At 37.6% G+C, this 19,786-nt stretch overlaps 1 protein-coding gene across 4 annotated transcripts in view; it reads left to right on the top strand.

Annotated features, from left to right (window-relative positions):
• The window catches only part of PARD3B (par-3 family cell polarity regulator beta), a 422,926-nt gene that overhangs the window by 221,131 nt on the left and 182,009 nt on the right, over positions 1 to 19,786 (top strand). For all 4 annotated transcript variants that reach the window (XR_012836057.1, XM_075756447.1, XM_075756445.1 and 1 more), the window contains 4 exons: positions 1,292 to 1,462; positions 4,869 to 4,998; positions 11,507 to 11,606; positions 13,622 to 13,737. Coding sequence is in view for 3 of the 4 variants with exons in the window: in XM_075756447.1 (XP_075612562.1) it covers positions 1,292 to 1,462; positions 4,869 to 4,998; positions 11,507 to 11,606; positions 13,622 to 13,737 (517 nt within the window). In the remaining variant the exon portion in view is untranslated. The remainder of the gene's footprint in view (positions 1 to 1,291; positions 1,463 to 4,868; positions 4,999 to 11,506; positions 11,607 to 13,621; positions 13,738 to 19,786) is intronic.

The raw sequence follows: 19,786 nt of genomic DNA, 5'->3' as shown, positions 1-19,786 counted from the left end.
TGTTCTTCAGCTCCATGGCTATTCGTACTCTGCTGCGCTAATGATGATACCCAGTTCCAACAAAAATAACACTTAAGAAAGCTGGGTTTGTCACAGCTACTGTAACTCACTTGAGCACAAATGACTTGGACTTGGCAGCAATAGCAGAATAGTTAATTGAACAATTTAGTGATAGGAAAAATAAAAATCTAAAAGTATATATATTTTGGATTACTCAGATGAATGAAATACGTAAACAGTTCGGACGAGTGCCTTATGAAGAGTATGTAATGAGCATGTGAATGAGTCGGATTCATTTTTAACCAAGCAATGTATTTCTATGCAAGTTATTTCCCTGCTATTCTTTCTTCACTGTCGTTCTATGTTGGATGTCTTCAGTTTCTCACTCTTTCTCTTCCTTCTTTGAGGTCTGATGCCAACCATCAGATAACTGTGAATTTGACAAGCTTTAAAAGAAACTCATCTCTTAATTAAATAGACCTTATTTTCGTGTTAGAGAAAAGTCCATGGCATATGCTTTTTTGAAAAGTAATAAATCACAGATAATAATGACAACAGCCATAGGACTCCTAGATCACAAAATAGCAGTGTCCACAATTTTATTACACCTGCAAATGTCAGTTAACCTTGGCAATGAAACTGATTGACTTTTTTCAAAGCATAGGCTACTTGATACGGCTTAACCATAATTTTATTTTTGGCAACAGGTTTGGATGTTAAAATACATGGATAGCATTAATTAAAATAAGGATGCTTAAGTCTTAATGACCATTCTGAACTAAGAACACTACCCCATATGGTGGCATGGTAAATGTGACAAGATAGATGCTAGTGAGACTATAAGACGAAATTTTTGGAGCTGTTTCTTAACAGACCCTAATAGCAGATAATAATGCATGGAAAATATGTTGCAGTACTTCTTTGCAGTTGCACTGCGGATACTAAAGCTGTGGTGTCAGTCCTTTTAACTGACCAGAAGCTCCTTTTCTGTTTCCTTTTTAGAACTTAGAAAAGTTAAATTGTACATGCAAGAAAAACAGCAGCATATGCATGCACTTCTATGTTTGTAATTCTCCTACTCTTCCCAAAATGTAGTACGTGGAGGAAAAAATGGTCAATTAATGGACAGAAAGATTTTTCTTTTTAAAGATCTGGTACTATGCAGTCTCTTGTTTCTTAAATTTTAGAGAGTAATGCCTGATTGTCTGCATCTTGCTTTCCTGTGTGTGGCACCTCTGCCTAATAATTCTTTATTTAAAAAAAAAATTTTTTTTTTATTTTTTGCTTGTAGGATGGTCGTTTGCGAGTAAATGATCAGCTTGTTGCAGTAAATGGGGAGTCACTTCTGGGCAAGTCAAATCATGAGGCTATGGAAACACTGAGGCGCTCCATGTCCATGGAGGGGAACCTTCGTGGGAGGATCCAGCTGGTAGTTCTCCGGAGACTAGAGGTGCAGACAGAGGTAAAGTAGTAAATGCATTTATTAGATAAATGTCTTTCCAGTCCTAGTGTTTTTGCATACAAGAGATGATGGGTAAAGGCTTGGTCACAGAAAGCTGCTCCTGGTGGAGTGAATTCTTGACTTCCTGGAGTCAGGATTCACACAATGTTTCTGGTTGCTATCTCCTTGTATTGATGTTCCTGTTGAAACCAGGCTAAAAGTTGCCTCTTACTTTAATTTGACAAGTATTAGAATAAAAGCAAATGTGGTCCCAAAAAGGGTTTAATGTGGGATTAATGTGTTAATGTAGTTTTGACTATCTGCTCAAGGCAATAGGTGGGATAAAGATGATTTGAATTCTTCTGATTTCTTTGTCATCATGATCAGAGACCTTATAATGTCTTAGTGTGACTTGGATTTTACTTCACTCTTGCTTTTTCATTTTCATTAGCATTTTAATTCATTCCACTTTTTTTTGTGTATGTGGTATTCTGATCCTGTCCTGTGCCTCCACCTTGGTTTTTGTTTTGGGTTTTTTTGTTTTGGTTTTTTTTTTTTTTTTTTAATTTCCCTGATCAGATGAAGGCCACCCCTTCAGGATGGGTTTCTGAGTTGATTAACATAAAACTTGCATAAGTAAGGTAACAAAATAAGAGAAGAAAGAAATTTTAATGGTTGTGTTCTCTAGACTTTGTATAAGTTGATGTTTGCCAATTGCCTCTTATTTTGAAAAGGATTGATTTTATGATCTCTCTTGCTCCCTCTCATTCATGCATGCATGTGCATATGCACACTCTTTCTTCATCTTCACATAGATAAAATGTATGTACGTATACTGGCTGCCCTTACTACTCACCCCAGTTTTAATTTTGACTCTTGAGTAAATATTATAACAGTTTTTCAACATCTGTGTACAGTTCCTTAAAATAAAAATGCATACAAGTAGATTTGTGATATAAAATGTTGTAATATATCCCGTTATAGAATTCCAAGCGATGATTTCAGGCTTCTTCATTAAATAAGCACTGCTGGAACATTTTAAAATGTTAAGAATAATTATGTTTGTGGTTGTATTTGCATAAAATATCAGAGGGGTAGAGAATACAGGGATCTTTAGTATAATTAACTCTTAATATTTTCCTCTGTAACTTTCTATTTGATTTATACTATCATTGATTGAATGAGAAATAGACTTAGAAGTATATTATGTTCTGAACATTATGCTCTAACTTTGGGAGGACACTTTGCAAAACCCTCACTGCTATCAATTGTGCCAGGAAAATATGGAAAATATTCATTAGCAATTCTGGAGTGTGTTAGAGGAAAACACATTTTTGCTTTCCTTTTCTATGCAACATAGCATTATACTGTAAGGAAGAATATAAAGTATACGTTTTATTTATTGTGCACAGTTGTGACATAAGAAAGAGGGCTCACCTTCAAATAAAGCTCTGCAAACGTCTGGAAGTTTTCTTCATTTAACAAAGCCAAAATTTTAAAAAAATCCCACTTCCAATCAAGTATCAGTTTGACCTAGTAAAAGTATGAGACTGCTTTTTATAGTTAAGTGTATAGTGTTGCATATTATCCAGATGTATGAAAGAGGTAAATAATCTTGACTCATGCCCTATGAAGAATGCATAATGAGGTCTTGATTGAATCAAATTCATTTTAGACAGGAATTAATTTTTATAGGGTAGTCTTTAGGTTCAATTGTAATTCCATTTGAGTCTGGAGACCACAGCAGAAATAGGTTGTTGCCCATTCTTTCCTTTCCCCAAACCAGCTTCCTCAGTACTGCATCTCAGCTTGGTAGAAGGAGAATACATTTAGAAATTCATTATTGTTTTTATTGGTCAGGACACTAATGGAGGTCTTCCATGACAGCTATGTTTTATAAGCTGAATACTCTAATTAGGCTGGTTACTGATCAGTTGTTGGGATATTGATTGTGTCATTTATCAAGGAGTTTGAAAAGCAGGTTTGTTGTTGCTGTTAATTTAAGGCTCTCTATCCCACTAGGTACAAGTCCCCAGTGTAGTAGTAGTTTGGATGTTGCAAGGCTTAATGTAGCCAGCAGTATCCATAAGAAAGTAGTAAAGGTGGATCTCACAACATAAGGAATCTTATGTAAACTAAAGAATTTCCAGTAACGAGAAGAAACATCATTGTCAGTGGCTGTGTGGGGTGTGTGTTTCTGTCCAAAGGTTCAAAACAGCCTTTTCAAGTGGCTCATGCTCCACTGAGAAGGAGGAGAGAAGGAGTTTCATGTGTTGCCTGTCCACTGAGACTTCATTTGGAGTCACATTGTCACCATGAGCATCCCAGCATTGATTTGTGTTCTGAGGTGCATTTTTGGCCATTTTATTTTTTTCTTGTTTTTATTATATCATGATTTATATTATTACTAATTTATATATATTTTATTTTTATTATTATTGAGCTTGAAAGGCAGGTTGCAAGGTGATGTAACTCACTGTCCTTTCTTATGCGTTGGTTTGCAGGCAATCACTTACCAATGCATTAAACCTCTTGCATCATTTTACAAGGAAATTGTATGGGTTAGATACATGCATTTCTTCTGTAGATGTGACTGAAATTTAAGGAATTCTATATTTAGTGTAACATTTGCTGGTGTAATGAACGTGCACTTTACAAATAGAAGCCAGTTGGAGGCCCCTTCAAAAACAGATATAAGATCACAGAAACTGTAAGGTTTATTTTGAAAACTAGCCATAATATTCCCCTCTGTGGGTTTTTTGTTTTCCCTGAATAACGGGTATAGAAACATCTTTCTAGGTCTGTCCCAGTTTTAGAAACCGTGATAAATTCCCCCCCCCCTTTTTTTCTTTTGAGCAACGGCTCAGGAGAATGTATTAGGCGATATGGCATGTATGGCGGGGGAGAAACTTCTCAAAAGAAAAGCTGACTAGAGGTGTGACAGGAGCTTGTTTAGCTGCTAGCCAGAAGACCTGCGTTTGGGAGTTTGGTGTAACTCCTTACTTGCAAAACTGTGCTAGTGTGTGATCATCAGAACATATGCACCCAGTCTCAGAGAGAAGGGAACCAGCTGGCTGGCAGAAAAATACCATTGGCATTGCCCGTGTTCTTGTGTTGACAATGTCACAAGCTGCCCTCCCAGATGGAGAATTTGAATGAAGCCAGTTGTGGGTCATAAAAAAAAAAAAAGAATTCTTTGTTTTTGTGCATCATTCTTAATGATTGTTATTGCTTAGATATTGTCTTATTTCATGGTCAGCAAAAACACATAGTCATTTTGAAGATATCTTTCAAGTTTCGCATTTGAAAGGAAGCATGTACAGTGAGCATTGCATTACACTATATTTGAGCACTGTAGTGATGGCTGATCTGCATTGTTGAACATTTAATTCTTTTGATGCAATGTGCGGTTCTCTTTTTCCTTTAGGAACGCTCAGACCAGGGAGTCTTTCAAAAATCAGCCTTTGATGGGAGCCATAACTTCGCAGCTGCTTCCCGACGCAATGATACTATTCTTCAGCAATTTGTAACGTGTGGTCCTCAGGAAACAATAAAAGGTAGTCTCTAGATATCCTTCTCTGTGCTAAAAAAAAAACCCTACTTTGTGTTTTTGTTTTTTGAAATCCACAGCCACTAGAAAAGCGGTTAATTAGAGTAAATGCACACTATGTTACTTCAAGGCTTGAAGATCCAGCGAGGGTGGGAGAGCTGACTCAGAAGTTGTGAATTAGATTCCTGGCACAAATTCCAGTTTAAGTAACAGTTTCAGGCTCGCTGCCCCAACACGTAAGGTTGGATAAAAAACAAATGATAAGTGCAAAATATATGTTGTCAAAATGTTTATTTTCTATATATCTTTAATGAGTGCAATGATTTTTGCTTTGAATGCTTAGATTATGTCCCAGGTTATCATAAGCTAAATAAATTTATACAAAAGTGTGATACACATAAAGTACACTGGTTTATTTCTGACTTAAAGGTAAAATTTGTTCAAAGGTTAGAAACATTGCCTTATTTTACAAATTGGAATGACATAAATGAACTAATAAAAAATTAGGTAGATGTTTACATTGTACAAAGAAAACCTACTTGTATGAACATATACGAGCATATAAGTAAGAACTTTTAAGACTGCTTATTTTCCTGTCTTCTTTCATTTCTGATGACATACTGTACTATCTGTCCAATTTGCAACTGACTCAGCAAGATACTAGTTATTTGAAAAGTTTAAGTATTTGAGATGGTCTTGACCCCTATCGTTTTAAGTGTGCTCTTATCCTTCAAGCCAAGCACATACTTAAATACCTTCCACTAGGGAAAAAAGATTTTCTTTGATGTAGCTGAATTATGTGTGATTTTTCCCACCTCCCTAGACAACTGTGGAATCTGGGTGGCGTGCAAAAAGTAATTTCACAGGCTGCTGTGATGACTCTGTGAGGTACTTGTAACCAAAACCAAAGAGTCCATATCTGTAAAGCTCAAGAGAAACTCCCATATAATTTAGGGGAAAATAATTTGTGTTGACTTCAATATTTTGACAGTGTGACTCCAGGCAAATAATTAGATATAGACTCAAGCACTGTAAATATTCAAAGATCAGATCCTTTTGTTTAGATCTACCTTTTATTTCTTTTGTATGGAATTTACACTGATTCTGTAGTTACAGGAGAAAAGGGTCATCCTCGGAGCTAGCCTGCCCCGTAGAGTTAGCCATTGCCAAAGGATCAGAAAGCAGCAAATACCTTTAAAGATTTCCTTAAAAAACATACGAGCGACTGCTCTGGAGCCATTGATACAGGTGAATTATGATAAGGCATTATAGCAAAAAAAACCTGTGATGGCCTCAGAAGAAAATGTGTGTCGAATGTGGAAAGGATGCTCTGGAGTGCTGCTGAGGGCTATTGTCAGGGAGAATTTGGCATGACTGGGGCTTCCCAGCCATGGCCTGGGAGCAGCTTGGAATTGGAGTCAGTGGACAACAGATGACGAAGACATTCCCAGCACTCACTAGAAGTATCATTGTATTACAATTTCTGTTGAAGATTTGGCATTTGATGAGTAAAATTTAAGTGATCTTATTGGAGAACTGCAGAGGCGCTTACAGCAGAAGGATGTCTGCAGTAGGAGTCCGATCTGAAATTTTCTTGGTGAAAGACACATTGGGCTTACAGTAGTCCAGCCCATTGCAGAAATCTTTCTCTAATTTTGAAGTCATAGTGTTATTATTGAGCTAATACTTGTTCTGCTTTCCACATGAGCTTGTCACTTATTTCCAGTCACTGGTTCGAAATTTTTTTTACATTGTTTCTTTTAAAGTTTTGTCCTCAGTCTTTCAAGGCATCTGTAAAGGCAAAACACTACACCCGTGCACTACCCTCATTTAATTCAGTTGTGATCTTTAGATTGAGTGTCTGTTTAAGGATGTGAGTCACAGACATGGTGAGCTTGTGACGGGCAGGAACACTCCCTTGTACATTCTTATGGTGTACTAGCCAGAGCTTGTATGCAGAAGTATGGTTGGTACATTTTTACAGAGAATAATAAAATATAGAAGAGATTTTTAACATAGTACAGGATCTAATGTAAGAATTTAATGACAGGAGCTGTATTATGTTTAATAAAATTTCACTTTCTCAATTAATGTTTTCTAAAAAGTTATTTCCAGTATCATTCACTGCTCCTACCAATAAAATTCTTATAAAAACTCAGCAAAAATATACTGAAGCTTGGCCTGCTAATATGTCTGTCTGTTTTAAGAGTCTTTATTACACATGAGCAAGAAAAACTAATATCTGGGGAAAAGTGGTTATAGCCAAAACATTACATTTTGTCTTGCCTGTGGATATGTAACTAAAGGGGGGAGGGGATAGTGATCCAATATTGAAATGCCATTGTTCTATTTTTGCATGAATAATACTTGCTGCCTTCAGGTCCTCACTTCTTTTGCTGCCAAGCTGTTGCACAGATTCAGTGTTTTTTAGAGCAACCTCTCTGAGAATTTGATATGTCAGTGCCAGCAGCGCCAGCAGCTTTACATTTCTGGTGTTGAAAGATTACTGGAATGTGTTTCATTAGAGGTTCTTATATATTTCTTATAAGCCTACATTATAAACAGTTATAGGGGAAATGCTGTCATCTCTCTGGTTAAATAGTAGAATAATCATAAACTCTCTCTACTACAATAGACTGCCGAGTCTTCATGGTTATACAAGCATCTCTGTTTTTATACATATGTGGTAATATCAAGATGGAAAATTAAGAAGTGACATTTTAAATTAATGTTTAAATTTTGCTTGTAAACATTACGTGTATCTTATAGACAGACTCAATTATTTACTCTCCTATTACTGTTTAATATCTGAAAATTCAGTACATTTTGTTTAGTGGCTTAGCTGTTCCTCTGATCTCTCTGGACCTGTTCAGATCACTTCCTGAGGTCTTGAACATGGAGTCAGTGACTGCCTCTTAGGTTAAATTCTCTCACTCTTTTGCTCCTGCTCCCATTTTGCTGGGAGCTGTAGGCCCTTGTGATCATTTCTGATTTGCTCAGGAAGTCTGACATGTTTCTGTGTGTACCACTTGTGTACTGCAAGAAAAATGCCAGTGGTAACCCATCACCAAACAGCCTGTGTGAAATGGCTTATCTATTACTGTGAATCAGAGTTAATACAACTACTTGGTGTGCTCAATCTCTCCAGCTATGCCTGTCAGAGGCTGCTCAAAGAGGATAAGGCACAGTGTAGGGTGTCATGTGAGGTTTTAATTTTTTTTTTGTTTTCTTCCATCTGTTTCCTACTTTGGGTAGTCAGTGGTTTAGGGACTTCCTAAATCAGAGGTTCTGTCTGGACCATTGTGCCATTGATAGCTCTCTAACTTCTAGTCATTTCTTAGTATTTTTTAAAAATTTGGTTTCCAAAACATCCTCATGGCAATGAGTTCCATGATGTAATTGCACGGGGAAAAAAATACTGCTTTGTGTTTGCCCTAGGTGTACTACTTGATAGTTACAGTGGGTGCCTTCTAGTTACTGTGTATGAGACAGTAAGAGCTTCCTTTTTACCTTATTGTGGTGGGTTGACCCTGGCTGGAGGCCAGGTGCCCACCAGAGCTGCTCTGTCGCTCCCCTCATTCACTAGACAGTGGAGAAAAAGTATAACAAAACGCTTATGGGTTGAGATAAGGACAGGGAGAGATCATTCACTAATGATCATCACAAGCAAAACAGACTGAACTTAGAGAGGGAATTCATCTAACTTATTACTAAGCAAAACAGAGTAGAGGAATGAGAAATAAAATCAAATCTTAAAACACCTCCCCCCACCCCTCCCATCTTCCGGGGCTCAACTTCACTCCCGGCTTCAACCTCTGCCCCCCTCAGCGGCACAGGGGGATGGGGAATGGGGGTTACGGTCAGTTCATCACACGGTGTTTCTGCTGCCTCTTCATCCTCAGGGGGAGGACTCTTCTCATGGTTCCCCTGCTCCAACATGGAGTCCCTCTCATGGGAGACAGTCCTTCATGAACTTCTCCAACGTGAGTCTCCTCCACGGGGTGCAGACCTTCAGGAGCAAACTGCTCCAGCGTGGGTCCCCCACGGGGTCACAAGTCCTGCCAGCAAACCTGCTCTGGCATGGGCTCCTCTCTCCACGGGTCCACAGGTCCTGCCAGGAGCTTGCTCCAGCATGGGCTTCCGATGGGCCACAGCCTCCTTTGGGTGCCTCCACCTGCTCTGGTGTGGGGTCCTCCACGGGCTGCAGGTGGAATCTCTACACCCCCTCATCCTCCCTCCATGGGCTGCAGGGGGACAGCCTGCTTCACCATGGTCTTTCACCACAGGCTGCAGGGGGATCTCTGCTCTGGTGCCTGGAGCACCTCCTCCCCCTCCTTCTGCACTGACCTTGGTGTCTGCAGAGTTTCTTACATCTTCTCACTCCTCTCTCTGGCTGCAAAATGCTCCCTCTAACTGTTTTTTTTCCCTTCTTAAATATGTTATCACAGAGGCACTGATTGGCTTGGGCTTGGCCAGCAGTGGGTCCGTCTTGGAGCCGGCTGGCATTGGCTCTATCGGACACGGGGGAAACTTCTAGCAGCTTCTCACAGAAGCCATCCTGTAGGTGCCCGTCGCCCCCCGTGCTACCAAAACCTTGCCACGCAAACCCAACACACTTATGCATAGCTTTTATAATTTCATAGACTTCTCCTTTTCCTTCTTATTCTAAAGCAAAGAATCATAGTCAGTGTTCTTTGTAGGAATGTTTCTACATGTGTCCGACTATCTTTGCCACCTTTTCAATATGTTTCTGAATTATATTACATCCTTTTTCAGATAGGAACATTGAAACCTTAGATGGTATTTACAAACTAGGCACACCATTAACTCTAAGTTCTAGATGGAGTGTTTGGACTTTTCTTAAGGCTCCGAATGTCTGTTTCTTTTTGACTTCACTGAGCATGTATTCAAAGAATGATCCATTGCACTTCTATTGTATTGTTCCCGAGTGGTAATTGCTAAAGTAATAGCCTTTGTGTATGTGTCAAGAGTTTTCCCCTACTCCCATGTGTATCACTTTGCAGTCACTGACAGGGAATTTCACCTGCATTTCCTACTTAATATACTGTAATCTTTTTGCAGAGCTTTATAGTCTGCTTATTTGGTAGTTCTGAGTGTTTTTACATGAGTAAACTTTTTATTCTTCTGATTCATTTTTCAAATCATGTAATTGCATTGAACAGTGCAAGTTTACCTTTGTTCCAAATTCTTTTTACTGTGAGAACTTGCCTTTTACTCCTCATCTCTGTTTCTTGTCCTTAAATTGCAACCTGAAAGAATGTGATCACAATGCAAGAAGCCAGTGTGCATATATGTTAAGTAGCATACCTGTTTTATGCATCAGACTGGCAATTGATACTTTTTAAGGTCTCGTTTGAAGTTTTCTGCTCATTGGCTCGCCTTCACTTTCTTCTGAGATAGAGGGTTTGAACTATTTCTTATTTTTCTGATCTTCAGGAGGCTATCCAACCAATAGGAGTTTTATAGGATTCTTGAGCTAAAAGTGTGGTTTTGTTGGTTATTTTCTTTTAGGGAACTATCTCAGTGCTCTTACCTAATAAATATAATCTATTGCTATCAGCCTTGATCCCCTCCTTGTAAACCACTTTCCTGTCAAGTTAGATTAGTACTTTCACACAAGTGCAAAAAGACTAGCAACATTCAATGCAACAGAAAGGTCACATGAAAGTGTGGTACGTCAGTATTATTAAATTGCTTACCTGCCATTGAAACCCAAGATTATTAAGGCCTCATGTTTCCTGTTAAGTTTTGGAGGGGTGAAGACATGTTCTGCATTGGAAAAAGTAGGGACTTTTTATAAGATTAGACCTTTAGATTGAGAGGTGAATAATGAACTGACCTTCAGCAGGCACAGCAGTCATATTAAATACTGCAGGTATGTAAGTGTTGTTGCCGAGCAAACCACTGAATGGTTCAGTTGAGTAGTTCATGTTTTTCTTGGCCCAAAGTGTGAGCTGGATGCTTTTTGTAAAGGTAAAGAAGGAATTACCGTAATGGTAGGAAAATGAAGACTGTAATTCAGAGATGCCTCTTTCTTCTCTTGCCATGGGATAACAGAAATTTTTCTTCTTCTGAACTCTTTGAGAATGTGGTTCTCTTCTGTACATGAAAGGTGGTATGTGCTCCCTGTCAAAGGGAATGAAAGCATGAACCTACAATCAGTTAGGATGCAGCTATGTAGTAGTGAAAATCCACTCAAACGGAGTAAAGCAATTTGTGCCTTGCACTCAATTTCACTATAAGCACAAATTTTCCCTATATTTATCTTTAATTATGCATATGCAAATCTGAAAATCAGCTCTTCAGGAAATCCCAAGGGGTATATTTTCTGCTTGGTGTGATTTTAATTCTAGTTTAGTTAGTTTAGGGATTTGAATAATTTGTGACTCATTTCAGCATTGCTTGAGGACTTCCAGTCCAGTCATTGATCAGTGAACTGGTGTAATGTACTTGTTTCTGTGGTTTATTTAACCCATTTTAAAATTTTATTTCAGAGTTGCCAGTGTCTGATCGTGGCAATGGTGAAAACGAAACCCCTCCACCTCTCCCACCACATCCCAGTGAGGATCTGCTGAATGCGGACTATAATAATAGGTTGGACTTTAGCTATTCTTAATAGTTACAGCCCTAATTGCTCATTAGTGGTTCTGATAGTAGTTCTAAATTATATTTAAAATGACTTCTTATTTTGTAAACATTTTCAACACCATTTTTAGTCACCTGGATGATCCTTTAAGCTGGGAATGTTATTTTAGCATTTAGTGCATTGTTCACTTCAGTTGTTCGTAAGCTGCAGTACGCCTGCTATCCATGATATACAGATCACAATACCCAGCATGTGTTTAGTAAAACAAAAAGAATCTTGAAACATAATCCCAATTAAAAAAATAAGTGAATTTAAAACCATACCAGTGGGTGCAATGTGTAGATGCAGTGCCTGAACTCTCTTAAAGCTTTGAAAGTCCTGGCCAAAGTCAGTTTGTAGGAAACTGAATCTTCTTATGCAGCACGTCATGTAAGTGCATTGGGTAGATTTTTCAGATATTTTAAGAATACCTTTTGTAAAGGCTGCTTGATGGCAGCTACAAGCTTTAATTTCCTTAGTAAATACAGAAGTTTGGAAGTGCAGAAAAAAGTGTAAACATATTGGAGTTCATGATGGCATATACTTTGTCTCGAGTAGCACAGGATTCAAATCAAAGCATCATTTCAACCTGTCAAACTTCTGATGCTGAGTAGTCAATGTTGAACACTTATTTTGTGTGTATTCAGTTTTAATAGTCACGCAACTGTTTTATTGCAATAATATTAGGAACATATGCATTTCAGCTAAAAACTTAGCCATACTTCTGTCCTTGTGTGCATGGATGTCATGAAAAACTACCTTTTAAATGACTGGTTGCATGTAGTGTCGAACAGTAGATGTATTTTGTTATGGATACCTTGAATTCTTCATACAGTGAAGACTCTTGTAACTATTTTCTTTTTGCTAACATAGAGTAATGTCACTAGAATAATTTCATAATTTCTGGTCTCCCAGGCAGGTATGTATGACATGGTAAACAAAAAAAAGTCTGTGTAGACTAATGGAACTCAGCATTAAATTGTCAGCTGCAGTTCTTTGCTAGAATCTGTTGCTAATTTTTCACAAGCTGTGAGCAAAAGCATTCTCTTAAATGATGATGATGAATTTACAGGCCCTTTCTCCCACCCTGACTTTTTTCCAGTGTTGTATTGGTTTTCCATTTGGGACTTAAGTTCTGTTGAAATTGAATTGCTGTGTCAAGTCATGCTGATTTCACTGAAATTGTGTTTCAGAAAAAAACTTAGGAAAGCGTTTTGACACTGTAAAACCAAACCTTTTCATTGAACAGTTTGGAAATAAATGTTTGTAATTTTGGAACTGCTTTTTGGTTTTACAGTGTCTTTTTCAAAAAATAATTTGTGCTTCTAATTGAAGAGACACACAGAAGATTTCAGGCACATTGCAGTGAGGTGTTTTAACTCCTCATGGGTGAAAGTTACTTTGAGTTTCACTCAGGTGGAATTTTGAAATGTTTAGATATTTTGCCTAACTTGAAGTAAATTAATTAAAAAACAAAACAAAAAAAACAAAACCCAAACCAGGATATCTTGGAATTCTTCAGTGTGTTATGGGACCCTCCCTAAGACTTCCAGGCTCCAGCCTTTGCAGAAGTGGTGCCAGGCTGTAAAATAACTTTGTATTAGCAGATAAAGTAAAATTGAGCCAGGTATGTTGGCAGTATTTTCCAACTTTCTGTAGCATGTTATTTGGAAATGCAGTGGTTAAATAGAACTAGCAAAATGGGGTCAAGCAGATACTGGTATGTTCCTCTTTTCTTCTGCTAAATAAAATAGGAATTCTTTAAAAGCAGTTCTCACTAAGCATTTACATTTGCATCCATGATGAAAAACAAGTGACTGAAGGTGTTAAGTCTCAGAAAAGAAAATTGAAGATCAATAACTGATTTTAAAATGCATGGCTGTAAGCAGCTAGAGGAAGAAACACATGTATTTGTGCATGCTTTAATTAGTTCACTTGTGATTTGAACTGATGCCTAAATATTTTACTTTTTTTTTCCTTGCAGCCCTATCATAAATTCAGCAGTGCATTTAACAGATCAGCATATCAACTTCAGATCCTTGACACCAGCCAAGCAGTCTGAATCAATTAATCTGAAAGCCTCAAAAAGCATGGATCTGGGTAAGAAGGGGTGGGGTGACATATAGGTCAGCTTTTTAGCCTTAGCCCATCTGCACCATCTCTGTTTCTTGCTTTTGTTTCTTAAACACAAGCATCAGGGAGTAAGTTCTGCAGAGGAGCTGCAGTGATGGGGACAATAGTCTGCCTCCTGTAGCATTTAATTGCAAGTAGCCTTTTTATTGAAGCTGAAGAAAGGTTTATTTTTCTTAAATGCCATTCTATCAACAGTATTGAAATCTTAGCTGAGGAAGAGGCAACGTTGGTAAGAATGAGCAGAGAGAATTGCTGTGCAGGTTTTATATGTCAAAAAATACAGCAAAACAGTAATAACAAGTCATTTTCATACAGAACATAAATGATTGCAAAACTACACTGGACAAAGGCTAACTTTCCTAAGACAAGTTGTATATTTCTTCATTGACAATGACAAACGCAGGCAATCAAAGTGTTGCAGTAGATCTTTATAAATGCTTGAAGAGCGGTAAGGTTATGGTCCTCTACCAATCAACGCTGTGCAGAAAATCTTGCAGGGTGCGTGAAGCAGAAAGTAAGTGATTCTTTCAATGCTGGAAAACATTTGCGGGTGGAAGATTGAAGGGTTATTGCAGTTGAAAACTAAGTCCTATTTTAATGAGAGTTCAAGGAAATATTTGCAGAGTTCTTCAGCCTCAAAGAAAACCAAATAAGCTTTTCTTTCTCCTTTTAATTCTTCTTTGTGGCACTCATTCTTTATCTGTTTTTTTTCCAAACTCAAATGTTGATGGAGTAAATTTGAGACCTATCATTAGGATGTCTTTAATTATAGATTTGTATGTTTTGTTGGATCAGATTTTGTACACCATTAGTAGAAAATTATTAATTTCATAGAGGTTCAAGGTAGCTTTTTGGTGGTGCTCTTTTTTTTTCCCCTGAAATGCTTTATAGATGGGTCTTAGTTTTTGTATTGATGATTCTTGTTGTCATCTTAATGCAATATTTTAATGTAACATAAAATGTGTGTACTCCTCTAATGGAGTGTAAGGAAAGTCAAACAGTTATTAATGCAGGATAAGAATGGATAAGAATTCATTTAGCGGAGTTCTTGAGGCAGAATTTTAAAGCTACTGTGTGACCAGACGAGAATTCATCCTTTTGCAGTTCTGTTTCACCATTTTGATGAGTAGTAATGCATTAGATTTTCGTAATAATGGAAATACTCCTCAACAATGGAATGAGTTTACAGACTTGAGTCAAAACGTATATTGTATGTCATCTACAAGAAAAAATAATTTTCAACTTTACTGAGTCTTATTTTAGTAAGGTTTACTTATAGCTCCTGCAGAAGTCACTAGAAAGAATGCTCACACCACTTGTGACTGGCCGCCAACTGGATTTAGCTCCATTCGCCACAACTCTTTGGGCTCAGCTGTCCAACCAGTGTTTTACCCAGCAAAGAGTATGCCCGTCCAAGTCATGAGCAGCCAGTTTCTCCAGAAAACTGCGTCAAAGCCTTTACTAAAGTCCAGGTAGACAATATCCACAGCCTTTCCCTTATCTATTAAGCAGGTGACCTTGTCATAAAAGGAGATGAGGTTAGTCAAGCAGGACCTGTCTTTCATAAACCCGTGCTGACTGGGCCTGATCACCTAGTTGTCCTGTATGTGCTGTGTGATGACACTCAAGATGATCTGCTCCATAACCTTCCCTGCCACCAAGGTCAGGCTGACAGGCCTGTAGTTCCCTGGGTCCTCCTTCCAGTCCTTCCTGTAGAAGCCCCAATTCCTACATGACCATTCTCAGGCATGTCCGTGGTTTCTTAATGCATCAGTAACCCTTGTCTTTGCTGCCACATGGATCTCCATCCCCTATATTCAGAACTACCAGGTAGCTTGTACTTCCTTTTGTCTTGGTCTGTGTTAATTTATATTGTAAGATTCAAATTCATATAAGCAATTTGCTCTTGACACCCAGAAATGATGCTTTGAGAATGCATGTGAGTGACTAAATTGTAGTGGTTAAAAACTAAAATAAAATTGGATGCAAAAAATAAAATAAAAATTGGGTATGAAGATGTCTTTAAGATCGTTCAAAACTCATTGCTTGTAGAAGGTAGCTGTTGAAAATGCCACTTCTGCTGTGAAAGTAAAAAACAAAAGGGATGATAATCAGTCTGATTGGAGGCGCTCATGTTTTATCCTTCTTGCATATGGTGATGTGAAGGTAAATCTATTACCTGAGATAATCCTTTAAAGGACTGGAGGAACTATGAAGGAACTGCGCCCATCCTGTGTTATATAAATAACAATAGATGAAGTAAAGTTGCTTGTACACAGCTTGGCAAATAAGGAAACTGAGGAAGATGAAAGCTGGGACTTTTTGCAGTTGTTCTCTAGCACACAGTGAAGTACCATGCTCAACTTTCCACCTTTAGGAAGATTTTAAGCAGAAGCTTCTGGCTGGAAGGGGAAAAGGAAACGAAATATAAAAATTTTAAGTGAAGTAACTGTACGTAAAATGTTTCCAATACAAATAAAATCCCAATAATTTGTTATATAAAACTGTGCTTCCAAATAGAGTATTCATATAATGCATACTCCAGAATGGATTTTTAGGGAAGGAAAGTTATTTCTTTGTTTTTATATTTCACTCATTACTTAACTGTGGTCATCACCCATAGTAACTTCGCATCCCAGCATGTAGCTGTGTACTCATTATTGATTTCAGTCCGTTGTTTGCCACAAAAAAAAATTTAAAAAAATTGGAAGATGAAGACAGCAGCACTTTCTGACCCAGAGTTGAGGTTGTGAGAAAGATTTGTTCAGCACCGCAAGAGGAACTATGCAGCAGATTTGGTAACAAGGAGAAGGTATCCACTACCTGAAAATGCTTATATAACTGCTAGGCCATCTTTTTCCAGTAGTCACAGGATGCTGTCTACTTATTACTTTTCTTCTGTTCTCAAGTTCTGCCAGTCCTGTCCAAAATAAATCTAACATGATGAACAGAAAAGTCACAGAATTGGAGTCTAGGAGGGGAGTGCTCTGCAACCTTACAATATGCAACTTAGATGCAGTTTCTTTCCTTTTAAACCAAGTTATCTCTGGATCAGGTGTCTCTGCACATCTGGAGAGACACAACCAGCCTTTCGGGTTAGAAGGTCCAGAAATCACCTGGATGTCTCTAGACCAGAATAACATCATGAACTCAGTATACAACAGAATTGGTGTAATACAGGACGTAAATGGGGAATCTGTACTACTATTCACTTAAGAAACATTCTACTTTACCTTGAAATGTATATAATGTATCCATTGCCTAATTAAAAGATTTCAAAGGCATGGATTACATAACAGCATCACCATCAGGAGGATCATCAAAGGCAGATAACAGAAGATTTTAAACACAAGAGACCAGAGAATTCAGGTATTGCTATGGATTGTGAACCTTATGAGAAAATAGTAAATTCTTTAAATTAGGGACCTAATGAAATTGTATAGTAAGGGTCTTTCTGACTTTGATGAGGGTTGATGTAGACACAAGAAGCAAATCTGTTAAGTAAAGACTAGTCCATAATTACATAGATTCAAAATGGAAACCCACTTACCACTGATGTTTATCTTTTCAGTTTTATATATTTTAGGCCCAGAAACCTTTGAGTGCTTAATCTATTTTTCAGTTGTATTTATTTACAAATTAATAATGATTATCATTAGAAATTAATATACTCAGTGAATAATATCAGGAAATAAGGATGGGTGATCAAAAGGTGCTCAGTACTGCTAATATGTTGCATCAATTTGTGTCATTGTCACTCTCCAGAGGAAATCTTGCAATGAAAGGAACTTAGCGTGTGCAGGAAAAACTTTAAGTTACTTGCCAGTAGGGCGGATATGCTTTAGTTTTATTGACTCGGTGCATTTCTGGTTGGTTGGTTGGACAGCTGGGCAGGAGCAGAGGGCATGAGCCACTGCCACCTGGCTCTTTAGTCAGGGGTCTGTGTTGTCATGCATGTGACATGAGTGTTATGAACTGACATAAATCTTAACTGCTAAATTCACAAATAGTATGAATCCAAAAGTAGCATTGCCTGGAGTTGATGTATTTGAAGAACTCGAGTTATTTGCAGATGAATTAGTTTTTGCTTGAATCTACTTTAAAAACTAAAATAAAAATCAGTGGCATGTGTGAGTTACTGAGTTACTGTTGTAGAAATTTTTAAAAACTACAAAAAGGCAAGTAGAGTGGTACTGTGATAATTTCTTTGGTTTTGCAAGCATGAGCAGAACCTCGCCTCATATGTACAGATCTCCTTGCGTGAAGTGTATGAAGGCAGGGTGACTGGTTCCCTGCTTTAGCATTCACCATTTCCACAGTGGTCAAAGGCTTCTTAAAAGGCCGCTGTGTTGAGATGATGACATCACTCTCTGGATCACTGGGAGAGTTCACATCCTGTGTCTTATGGTGTATCTTTTCTTGGCCTTGTCTACTTTTATTTTGAACTGGTGGTGACAAAAGAGCACAGCCACCGCTTTCCTTCTACTGATCCTGGCACCTGATGTATCTACTCAGTTGCATAATTTTTTTTGTTATGGATGATGGTGTTTGATTATGTTAGGAGAGAAAAGATTCTCCTTATACTGTGACTTCACGTATTTGTGAGATTTTGAACCGAATGACTTAGAGTGCATGCCTGTACTGACCAAATTTAGACTGCATGCCAAGTTTAGACTTGTGCTTGTAGCATAGTGTTAAAAATAAGCAAAACAAATTCAGAAATGCTAGAAATAAATGTCATGTTGTCCCTTCCCACTGAAGTGGAACCCTTTTTTTGAAACTTAAAGTGAAGAAGAAATCAATGGCTTCTATGCCAGTCATTGGAAGGATGATTTTTCCCTTTCCTTTAACAACCTTCTATACACACATGTTTTCCCATACATTACCACAGTTGTCTAGAGAATATAATAATTCATCAGAATCCATTTTCAATAGTGTTTTTTCTTTTTTAGCTGTATTAAAAAGGTAATTTTTGTGGAGAATGAATAGCAATATGGATTTTTTTTTTCTTAATGTTGTATTGGAAGGTGAAAATCGGTGTGTTCTAAGAAAAAGCAAAGGAAAGGTGTTTTATTATTTATCTCCAAGATCCTTATTTTCCATAAATCTTTATGCACGGGAGTGATTTAGGCTATGCATAAATGTACTGTAAAAACTGCAGCCATGGGAATTGTATTCAAATACATGAAAGTGTGGCTTGTTTTAACCTGAAGCAATGTGAAATTGAATCATATGAGTATATAGCAATTTTGTTGTGTATCAGTTCAGGCAAAGCACTGTGTAGACTTATATTTGAGGATGTTGGTATAATAATCCATGACCACTATCCTAAGGTACTGCTCAACTCCCCCTTCCTTTCTGCAAAACCCCGTAGATCTTAACTGATTAAGCTCTACAGTCTGAAGAAATGGAAATGTCCTTTACTTGATTTTAAATGTGAGTGAAATACTGTTTGCTAAAACATCATTAGACATGCTCAGTGTCCCTTAACCTTGGGGCATATTTATTAAAGGTATTGGCCAACTTATTTCTGTATTTAGGAATAATTAGCAAGTCAGTATGCAAGATGTAAGGTGTGGAATATTCTTCTAGGAATCCAATATTTAACTAAATGCGAATTTCTTTGTTAAGGATGCATTTGATTACAGTTCATGTTTTTAAAAAACCTCAAAATAAAGAGAAACCAGTGTTTCATGTCCAAAAGGATATGGATAATGCAATCAAGATGCTATTGGCTGCTTCATGGTCTGCTCTGAACCAGAATATTCTTATTCTGACAGTAATTTTGGATGTTGAAATAAATATCTCAAAACATAACCAAATGAGGACTGGGCAGAGCTAATGGAGATTATTCTTCAATTTAAACAATGTTTTGATTCAGATAAAATTAAAAGAATGCATTTTGGGAGGTGCCTGGTGAGAGTTATGATACTAGTGAGACAAAAAGTGGTTTGGTATTTTAAAATCATTGCTTTGTTAACCATGTTGTATGTATGGAATACACTTGTCAGGTTGC

This window comes from Balearica regulorum, chromosome 6, assembly GCF_011004875.1.
Source record: "Balearica regulorum gibbericeps isolate bBalReg1 chromosome 6, bBalReg1.pri, whole genome shotgun sequence".
Lineage (NCBI taxonomy): Eukaryota > Metazoa > Chordata > Aves > Gruiformes > Gruidae > Balearica > Balearica regulorum.
Note: the sequence above shows the minus strand (reverse complement) of the source record. Positions and strands in the feature narration are given on the sequence as shown.